This window comes from Chiloscyllium plagiosum, chromosome 23 (genome assembly GCF_004010195.1).
Source record: "Chiloscyllium plagiosum isolate BGI_BamShark_2017 chromosome 23, ASM401019v2, whole genome shotgun sequence".
Classification (NCBI taxonomy): Eukaryota; Metazoa; Chordata; class Chondrichthyes; order Orectolobiformes; family Hemiscylliidae; genus Chiloscyllium; species Chiloscyllium plagiosum.
Window position 1 is genome coordinate 3744688 of NC_057732.1, and position 10855 is coordinate 3755542.

Sequence of the window (10855 nt, forward strand, 5' to 3'; positions counted from 1 at the left end):
AGGGTCTTGGGGGGGGTGACAGGGTCACTCTGAGGGTCGGGGGGATGGGAGGGTGACAGGGTCACTCTGAGGGTCTGGGGTGAGAGATGGAGGATAGAAAGGCAAAGACACATTGAGCTAATGGGTTTGGACGGAATGGACAGGAATAATACTGACTGCAAAGGTAAAACTCCTGGAAGTAATTTAAATTGCTTACAGTGTGGTGCTGAAACAAATTAATCAGAATCACAAATAGTGTGTGGAATAAACAACTCGATAAATAATCAAATAAAGATTTGAGAAGTGAAATGTGGAGAAGCAGCACGGTCAAGGTTTACTACAAAAATAAAACATACAGTGTGTGAGCGAGGATGGGGAGTTGGATGAGGTGTTGTAGGAGTGGTATCGTTGTTGAACTAGTAATCCAAAAACCAAGTTAATGTACTGAGAACCCAACTCGAATCCTTCCACTGCAAAAGGCGTCATTTGAATTCAATAAATGCCTGGAATTACAAGTCTAATGTTGACCATGAAAACATTGTCAATTTATGTAGGAAAATCTAATTTGTTTGGTAATATCCTTTACAAGAAGTAGATTTCAGGAAGACTTCTGTTCTTACCTGGTCTCACGTCTGTGACTTCTGACCCACTGAAATGTGCTCGACTCTCAATTGCCCTCTGAAATGTGTCTTAGAGCAAACCATTCAGTTGTAAAATGTGTCAAAAATGAAACTGGACTGAAATGTTTTTTATTTCAAAATTTAAGAGTAAACAGGTAACATTATTTTAATTTTAAATATTTGCATGCTTCAAAATTCTCTCTAGATTAAAACCTGGAACTCCCTAAACGTTAAGCAAGTGTACCTTACCACAAGCCTGCAGAAGTTCGAAGGAGACAGCTTATCACCATCTCCTCAAGGGCAATTAGGGATGGATAACAAATAGAACATAGAACAGTAAAACACTGTACAGGCCCTTCAATCCTTGATGTTGTGCTGACCTTTTATCCTACTCTAAGATCAAACTAACCTACATACCTTTCATTGTACTATCATCCATGTGCCTATCCAAGATGCACTTAAATGGCCCTAATGTATCTGACTCTACTACCACTGCTGGCAGTGCATTCCATGCACCCACCACTCTCTGTGCAAAGAACCTAGTTCTGACATCTCCCTGAAACCTTCCTCCAGTCACCTTAAAATTATGATCCCTCATGATAGCCATTTCTACCCTGGGAAAAATTATCTGGCTATCCACTCCATCTGTGCTTCTCATCTTGTACATTGCTCAAGGCTCCTTTTATCCTTCTTCACTTCAATGAGAAAAGCCCTATCTCCCTCAACCTTTCTTCATAAGACATGCCCTCCAGTCCAGGTTGCATCCTGATAAATCTCCTCTGCATCCTCTCTAAAGCTCCACATCCTTCCTATAATGAGACAATCAGCACTGAACACAATATTCCAAGTATGTTCTAACCAAAGTTTTATAGAGCTGCAGCGTAACCTTGCAGCTCCTAACATCAACCCCGCCCCCCCCGCTAATGAAAGTCAACACACTATATGCCTTCTTAACAACACTATCAAATTGGGTGGTAACTTTGAGGGATATATGGACCTGGACCCCAAGATCCCTGTGTTCTTCCACACTGCCAAGATCCTACCTTTAATCCTGTATTCTGCATTCAAATTTGACCTTACAAAATGAATCATTACACATTTTTCCAGATTGAACGCCATCTGCCGCTTCTCAGCCCAGCTCTGCATCCTGTCAATATCCCATTGCAACCTACAACAGCCCTCCACACTATCCACAACTCCACCAACCTTTGTGTCATGGCAAACTTACTAACTCACAAAGTGCAGAGACCCCAGAACAGACCCCTGCAGAACACCACTGGTCACCGAGCTCCAGGCTGAATACTTTCCACTACTACACCCTCTGTCTTCTATGGACCAGCCAATTCTGTATCCAGACAGACAGGTTTCCCTGTATCCTATGCCTCCTTACTTACTGAATGAGCCAAACGAGGGGAGCCTTGCTAAAATTCATTTACACCACATCCACTGTTCTATCTTCATCAATGTGTTTTGTCACATCCTCAATAAAGCTTGTGAGGCATGACCTGCCCCTCACAAAGCTATGCTCTAATTGAAGTATGTTTTTCCAAATAATTATAAATTCTGTCTCTCAGAATCCTTCCAATAATTTGCCCACCACAGAAGTAAGACGTGGTTTGTAATTCCCAGGGTTATCCCTATTCCCTTTCTTAAACAAGGGAATAACATTTGCCACTCATCAATCGTCTGGTACTACTCCAGTGGACAGTGAGAACATAGAGATCATCGCCAAAGGTGCAGCAGTCTCTTCCCTCGCTTCCCATAGTAACCGTGGGTATATCCTGCCTGGCCCAGGGGACTTAATTATCCTCATGTATTTCAAAATTTCCAGCACATCCTCCTTCTTAACATCAACCTGTTTGAGCATATCAACCTATTTCATGCTGCCCTCATAAATGACAACATCACTCTCACTAGTGAATATTGAAGCAAAGTATTCATTAACGACCTCCCTCATCTCTTCCGACCCCAGGTACATGTTTCCTCCACTATCCCTATCGGCCCTACCCTCACTCTGGTCATCTTGTTCCTCACATAAGTGTAGAACACCTTGGGCTTTTCAAATCCTATCCACCAAGGCTTTTTCATGCCCCCTTCCAGTTCCTTCCTGGCTACCTTGTAACCCTCTAGAGCCCTGTCTGATCCTTGCCTCCTCAACGTTAACTAAGCTTCCTTCTTCCCCTTGACTAGATGTTCCACATCTCTTGTCATCCAAGATTTCTTCACCCTTCCATCTTTTCTCGGTGGGACAAACCTATCTAGTACTCGCAGCAAGTGCTCCTGAACAACCTCCCCATTTCTGTTGTGCATTTCCTTGAGAATATCTCTTGCCAATTTATGTTCCACAGTCCCTGCCTAATAGCATTGTAATTCCCCTCCCCCAATTAAATATTTTTCCATAGTGTTTGCTCCTATCCCTCTCTATGAGTATAGTACAGGTCAGGGAGTTGTGATTACTCTCACTGAAATGCTGTCCCACCGAGTGATCTGACACCTGGCCTGGTTTGTTGCCAAGCACCAAACCCAATATGGCCTCCCCTGTAGTTGGCCTATCTACATATTGAGTCAGGAATCATTCCTGGACACACCTGATAAAAAATGCTCTATTTGCAGTAAGGAGGTTCCAATCAATATTAGGGAAGTTAAGTCACACATGACAACAATCCTGTTACTTCTGCACCTTCCCAAAATCTGCCTCCCAATCTGCTCCTCTGTGTCTCTGTTGCTTTGAGGTGTCTGTAGAAAACCCACAATAAAGTGACTATTCCTTTCCTGTTTCTGACTTCCACCCATACTGACTCAGTAGACAAACCCTCCTCGATGACCTCCTTTTCTGTAGCTGTGATACTATTCCTGTTAGTAATGCAACTCCCCACTTCTTTTACCTCCCTCTCTATTCCCTTTCAAACATCCAAACCCTGGTGCATCCAACAACCATTCCTGCCCCTGTAATATCCAAGTCTCCGTAGCTCCAGGTATTGATCCATGCTCCACCCTTATTCCTGACACTTCTTGCGTAAAATAGAGTCACTTCAACCCATCACACTGACTTGCAACTTTGCCATATCAACTGTCTATCCCTCCTCACAGACCCTGTGCACGCTGTATCTGCATGTTCACCAGTTACTCCATCCTCTGTTCCGTAGCTCTGGTTCCCATCCCTCCACCAAACTAATTTAAAACCTCCCGAAGAGCTCTGGCAAACCTCCCACCCAGGATATTGGTACCCTTTCAGTTCAGGTGCAACCCGTCCTCCTTGTACAGGTTCTACCTTCTCCACAAGGTGTCCCAGTGATCCACATATCTGAAGCCCTTCCTCCTACACGCGCTGTGCAGCCACCTGTACAGCTGCACTCTCCGTTCCCAGCCTCACTAGCCTTTGGCACCAGTAGCAAGCCTGAGATTACGACTTGGCTCGTCCTGCCTTTTAGCTTCCACCTAACTCCCTATATTCACTTTTCAGGTCCTCATCATTTTTCCTAGCTATGTCTTTGGTACCAACGTGTAGCACGACTTCTGGCTGTTCACCCTTCCCATTAAGAATCCTGTAGACTTGATCTGAGACATCCCTGCCCCTGGCACCCGGGAGGTATCAATGCATTTGATTTGTAATTCCTGTAATGTGATTAATCAAAATTGAGGTATAACATCAGCTCAATTTACAAGCAGCTGGCATTGTGCTGTATCCTCATTGTAACTACTTCTTGTACATCACAAACAGGGTTTTCAGAATTCAGAGGAAATTGAATGGAATTGTTGAACATAATCCCTCGAAGAAAAGTAATCAAAAGTCCTACAATTGAATGTTATAAAAAGGATTTTTAATCATGCAGTGGTAATATTGGCAACAGGATTATGCTTAATTTTTTGAGTTGTCAGCTGCTTTTGAGGAGGTAAAAACAATGACTGCAGATGCTGGAAACCAGATTCTGGATTAGTGGTGCTGGAAGAGCACAGCAGTTCAGGCAGCATCCAAGGAGCAATAAAATCGACGTTTCAGGAAAAAACCCTTCATCAGGAATAAAGGCAGAGGGAAATGAGGAAACTGTTGAAGTCCACATTGATGCCCTGGGGTTGAAGTGTTCCGAGGTGGAAGATGAGGCGTTTTTCCTCCAGGCGTCTGAGGGAGCAGCGGTGAAGGAGGCCCAGGACCTCCATGTCCTCGGCAGAGTGGGAGGGGGAGTTGAAATGTTGGGCCACAGGGCGGTGTGGTTGATTGGTGCAGGTGTCCTGGAGATGTTCCCTAAAGCGCTCTATAGGAGGCGTCCAGTCTCCCCAATGTAGAGGAGACTGCATCGGGAGCAACGGATACAATAAATGATATTAGTGGATGTGCAGGTGAAACTTTGATGGATGTGGAAGGCGACTTTAGGGCCTTGGATGGAGGTGAGGGTGGAGGTGTGGGCGCAGGTTTTGCAGCTCCTGCGGTGGCAGGGGAAGGTGCCAGGATGGGAGGGTGGGTTGTCAGGGGGCGTGGACCTGACCAGGTAGTCACAGAGGGAACGGTCTTTGCAGAAGGCAGAAAGGGGTGGTGAGGGAAATATATCCCTGGTTGTGGGGTCTTTTTGGTGGTGGCGGAAATGTCGGCGGATGATTTGGTTTATGCGAAGGTTTGTAGGGTGGAAGGTCAGCATCAGGGGTGTTCTATCTTTTCTTCAAAGATTACTTGCCAGCTTTTCAGATTGACAAATCTACAGAATAATTACGCAATTGTTTGATGAGATAAATTCCTTGCAATGTTATCCCATTTTAAATACCTGCATGAATTTTTGTAATCAAAGATTATTTTTAAGTGGAATATAGACGTCTCTATTTTCCAACAATGGTCCTTCTCTTTTATAGAACAAGTGAACTAAAAACTGGGAAATTAATTGGTGAAGACAAGTATGGTAACAAATATTTTGAAGATAAACGATACTTCTTTGGTAAGCACCGCTAACTAATCAGTAAAGTTTTTCCAGAGATTTCAGTTTTGTTTCCAATTGACAGTGCCCGTTGCATACTCGTTTGGTTAAAATTAATCCCTCCTTCGTTGGACTGTTGCTGATGGTGTCATCTCTTTCTCCAATCTTTTCTGCAAATTACTAACAGTGTTGTCTTGTTACATGTGACGTTTCCGTCCAGATTTTGTAGTATGCTATCTTCAGTAAAGCCAGTTTGTTTCCCCTAGTTGACCCTTAGTGCGCTGAATTCATGGGGACACGTGGCATTGGTGTGATGCAGTTGGTGCTCTGTGAGGTTTGTACCAATGCCTATTCAACCATGTAGAAGTACATTCGGGTTGAATCACGCATTGTTGAAAAAGCGAATTATCTTGTATATGGTATTTTGTTAATCATACTCTTGTGATTTCAATTTCTAGGTCGGCATAGATGGGTTGAATACACCAGTGAGATGAATGGGAAGAGCACATATTGGGAAGTGGATGGGAGTATGGTCCCTCCAGAATGGTAAACCTCCATTATATTTAGGACATATTTTTGCAATCATGGGAATGCCTACTTCAGTGTGTGCTATTTTGCTACCTAACGTTGTAATAGCCTGACTAATTGATTCATTTTCATCTCTCACAATGTGCATGTGGTTGGTAAACGAGCGTTGTCCAAATTGCTTCAATACTACCATGCACAATGAGTGAAATAGGGGCTGTTCTTAAACTCACTTGAAATAAGACACGTGCTGAGCAGAGTTACCAAATGTCCTAGATTGCCTTGGAGTCACCTGGTGTTAAACATTGATCACCATGAGACTTCCCTGCATAACCCAGCAGAACAAAAACGCAACTATACTTCAATCAAAAAGGTAACATTCCTTAAGTGCCTTTTTCCTAACAGTTACAAAAATTGGAGGCAGGGAGAGAATCCTCCAATTAGACAATGGTAGTGTTCATTCACTTCCCAGTTGGCTGGGGTGGGAACGGGAATCTGGACAACAACTTTGTGTGTGTGTGTGTATGATATATATATATATATATATATATATAAAGGAGGTGGATGGAAGGGTAGACAGGGGGGTTGGAGTCAGGGTGTCATACTTCATACCTACAGCTACAACATTTCCCGTTAAGAACGTGATCAGGTGGTGCATCTTTCCTGTTGGTTTGGTCAGTCACTAAAATGGGCTATTTCATATTTGCCTAAATTACCTTGGACGTTACAGCAAAATACGTCAAGTGTAAACTGCAATCTCACTTTCCCTTTCTCTGCCAACTTGCAGTTTTGCAACATGAATCATTTGCACTGCTCCTGGAAGGTTTTGCACATGAAACCTTGTAAAACAGGAACTGAAGTTAGCTGTGTCCTCCCTTAAGCCCACTCTGCCATTTGATAAGATCTTTTGCTCAACACCACACTATCGTTATTTCCCTTATTTCCTTTATTAAGCTGTCTTCATTATACACATTGCAAGGTTTGTGAAGGTTTGTAGCTCAGGTTGAGGGTGTAGGTTTGCTCGCTGAGCTGTAGGTTTGATGTCCAGACGTTTCATTACCTGGCTAGGTAACATCATCACTGGCGACCTCCAAGTGAAGCGAAGCTGTTTTCTCCTGCTTTCTATTTATATGTTTGTCCTGGATGGGGTTCCTGAGGTTTGTGGTGATGTCATTTCCTGTTCGTTTTCTGAGGGGTTGGTAGATAATATCTAGATCTATGTATTTGTTTATGGCGTTGTGGTTGGAGTGCCAGGCCTCTAGGAATTCTCTGGCAGGTCTTTGCTTAGCCTGTCCCAGGATAGATGTGTTGTCCCAGTCGAAATGGTGGGTTTTTTCATCCGTGTGTAGGGCTACGAGGGAGAGAGGGTCGTGTCTTTTTGTGGCTAGCTGGTGTCCGTGTATCCTGGTGACTAACTTTCTTCCTGTTTGTCTTATGTAGTGTTTGTGGCAGCCCTTGCATAGAATTTTGTAGATTTCACTGTTTTTCACTCTTTCAGTGAATCAGCAAAATTATCGAATGGCCTCTTGTGCTTTATTCTTTGGTTGTATGGTCGTTGCTGAAAAGAGGGGAATTCAGCAATGTCACATGTCAACAATCACTGCAGTTTATCCCACAGACAAAGAAACTGTGAAATTTGGCATTTCAGCATTGGTCTGGTTCAGCCTGAGATGAAAAGCTTTGGTAACATGTCTCTCTTTGGCCAAAGAGACTATTTCTTTAATTCGACTTTGACAATATTATACATGTTAAACATTTGGGAAGGAACTTGCCTACCACTTTGTGAAAGTTTATAATCTATTCTCTAATTTTATTCCTCTCCTGCAAGTTTTTCATTACCAGTTTTCTCCTCTGTCCCCAAAAGGTGAAGGGGGTGGCATGTAATTTGCTTCTGTGGGCACACAGCACCCTTTGGCAATCTTGACTGACTGGTTATTAGTAGCATGGCAGCTTTTAGACTGAGACTTGGCAGCCTGCAGCAAGTATCACACAAACTTCCAATTTTGTTCTCATGTTTGTTCAGCTTTTTTTTTCCCCCCATTTCTAACCAGTTGGAGCTGAAACCCAGTGCAACAGCATCTTTACCTCACCAACTCAGAGGCAGTGCATTGCCCTTTCTGCTTCACCAGCTGAGACCCAGAGTATAGGGTACACAAAGAGGCTATTCAACACATTTTGCCTCTGCAAGCTTTTGTCCTGGATCATTTTTTGCAAAGTGAGGACTGTAGATGCTGGCAATCAGAGTCGGAGAGTGTGGTGCTGGAAAAACACAGCCAGTCAGGCAGGGCTCAAGGCGCAGGAGGGTTGGTGTTTTGAGCATAAAGAGCTTATGCTCGAAATATTGACTTTCCTGCTCCTTGGATGCTGCCTGACTGGCTGTGTTTTTCCAACATCACACTCTTCGAGACAAAGTGATCCACTTAATCTGCCCTGCTGTTCCGCCAATGCCCTGTAAATCTTTCCCCTTCTAAGTAAATAACCTTTCCCCTTTTGGAAAATTATTATTAAATCTGCTTCTACCACCTTCTCAGGCAGCACGTTCCAGATCTTTGCAAATATATTTTTGGTTAAGTCTTCAAACCATCTGTACAAATTTTTCCAGTCTCCTTAACTTAGCAAATCTTTTCTTTTTGGGAATCAGACAAAACAAGGCTGTTAATGATTTTTCTCACTAGCTGAATCTCAAGCAAGTAGAGATCAGAGTTGAAAATTTCAGTTCTTTAAATGTTAAAATTAAAGACAAGTTGACATATCAATGCAGTTATATATTTTTTCTTGTGATATATCCTGGAGGAGTAATTGCTTACATGAATTTATAATTATTAATAATGACTTGCATGATATTATTAATAATGATAAATAATTAAGGCCTTAGCACTGATCCTTAGCTGTGCTCCACTACTTTCCAGCTCCTGATTTTGTTAGTTGGGACTTCACTAATAGATGCCAGCATTTTCCAAATGACTCATGTCAGGCTAACAGGCTCCTGGTTCTCTTTGTGTCCCTCGTTTCTTGAACTGCAGTGCTATGTTTGCTAATTTCCAGTCCACTGGGATATGTGTTTTATGGTGATTACGGAAGGGAAAGAACTGGGATGAAGTGTAGGGACAATTTACTCTTATTGTGTGGAGTCATGTATTTTGATAAACTGGTGATAAGTTTCAGTGGGTGCATTCACATTTCCTCATTTGTTGCCTATTATTTTTCTTTCAAGTCTGATGGTTTGGGGATCTATAAAATCGGGTTGCTGATTGCTTGACTGCATTGGAAATCAAGCAAGGTATCTGTCTACTGTGAACAAAGCTGGGCAGCACATGTTTTTGAAGTTTGAGAAAGTTAGTTTCCCTGTTTTTATCTCAGGCATCGCTGGCTTCATTGCAGTACCGAGGATTCCCCCACTACACACCCTCCTGTTGCGCGGAAGTTTATCTGGAAGACTCATCAGTTTAACATGAGTGGTACACCAGGCCAGTACGTACCTTACTCCACTACACGCAAGAAGATTTATGAATGGGTCCCACCACAGGCCAGTCGAAAATGAACAGGCAACTTTCTTCTCTGTAAATTATACTTTCCATTTTGTCTTTCTGTCTGTGAACAGCTCGCACCAATAAAATTATAATGTGCAGATTTTCTTCAGTATTGACTCTGTTATTTTATCTATTGCTTTCAATAGAAATTGTTTTTAAACTATTGCAGATTATGTAGTTAAAGCAAGATAATTTGATGGTCCATTGTATTTAATGAAATCAATCCAAAATTATTCCTAAAAAGACAGTTAGTTGTCTAGCTCTGAACCTTTCGCTTCAAGATGTTCTGAAGAATTTTGCAACTAGTAAAATATTTTTCACAGCTGAAATGTAGGAATTTAGGCAGCCAGTTTACACACAGCAAGCTCCCACATGGTGACAATGACCAACTAATCTGTTCTAATGACTGAGAAATAGATATTGACCAAGGTATCAGGGACCACTTCCCCATTCTTCTGTGGATATTGCAGTGGGTTTTTTTATGTTCATCTCGGAAGGCTGGCAGATTTTCAGTTTAGTGTCTTAAGAAAGAGGTCAGCTCTAACAGTCTGCAATGGATTCTGTGCTCATCCTTTTGTTGTGGTAACTTCAACCCACATTTACTACTCATCGGGCCACAACTAAAGCTTAGACCATCGGCCTGTAACCCAGTTGGGGAACTTACGCTTGTTTCAAGCAACTTCTGAGTGTTGCAGGTGGAGAGATGCAGTCCTTGTGAGTACAGATACCCACTGTACTGTTAGGGAGGAAGATCAGGATTTTGATCCGACCACCGTGAAGGGATAGTGATATCATTCTGAATCAAGCCGTGTAGCTTGGAGGGGACCTTGCAGTTGCTGCACTTGTTCTGGATGGTGGAAGTGGAAGGAACCTTGATGAGTCGCTGCAGTACATCTTGAAGATGGTTCTCTGCAGCCACTGTTTGGAAAAGTTGAAGGTGAGGATTAAGTGGGCTACTTTGTCCAGGGTGGTGTTTCTTGAGTGTTGTTGGAGCTGCACCCATCCAAGTAAGTAAAGGGTATTCCATCACACTTGTGCCCTGTAGATGGTGGACATTTTTTTTGGGTGGTGGGAGTTGAGTTACTTACCACAGAATTCCCAGTGTCTACCTCCTCTTGTAGCCATAGTATTCATACGGCTGATCTTGTTCAGTTTCTTGTTAACCCCCAGGATGTTTATAGTCAGGTATTCTCTACTTCTCTATACCTCTCTTCATCACTGATATTATCTCTAACCATCAATCATTCCCACATACATCCCAGAAAGGGAGGTGGCTTCACCTTGACATTTTTCCCCT

General features: G+C 42.8%; 1 protein-coding gene across 2 annotated transcripts in view; it reads left to right on the forward strand.

Annotated features, from left to right (window-relative positions):
- ndufa12 (NADH:ubiquinone oxidoreductase subunit A12) overlaps positions 1–9658 on the forward strand; it is an 18646-nt gene extending 8988 nt beyond the window's left edge. Inside the window, exons 2-4 of one of the 2 annotated variants that reach the window (XM_043713326.1) lie at positions 5442–5524; positions 5962–6049; positions 9389–9658. In XM_043713326.1, the coding sequence (XP_043569261.1) occupies positions 5442–5524; positions 5962–6049; positions 9389–9569 (352 nt within the window). In that variant the 3' untranslated portion in view covers positions 9570–9658. Of the gene's footprint in view, positions 1–5390; positions 5525–5961; positions 6050–9388 lie in introns of those variants that run through there. The other variant, XM_043713325.1, reaches the window with a different exon arrangement.
- The last annotated feature ends 1197 nt before the right edge of the window (positions 9659–10855 follow it).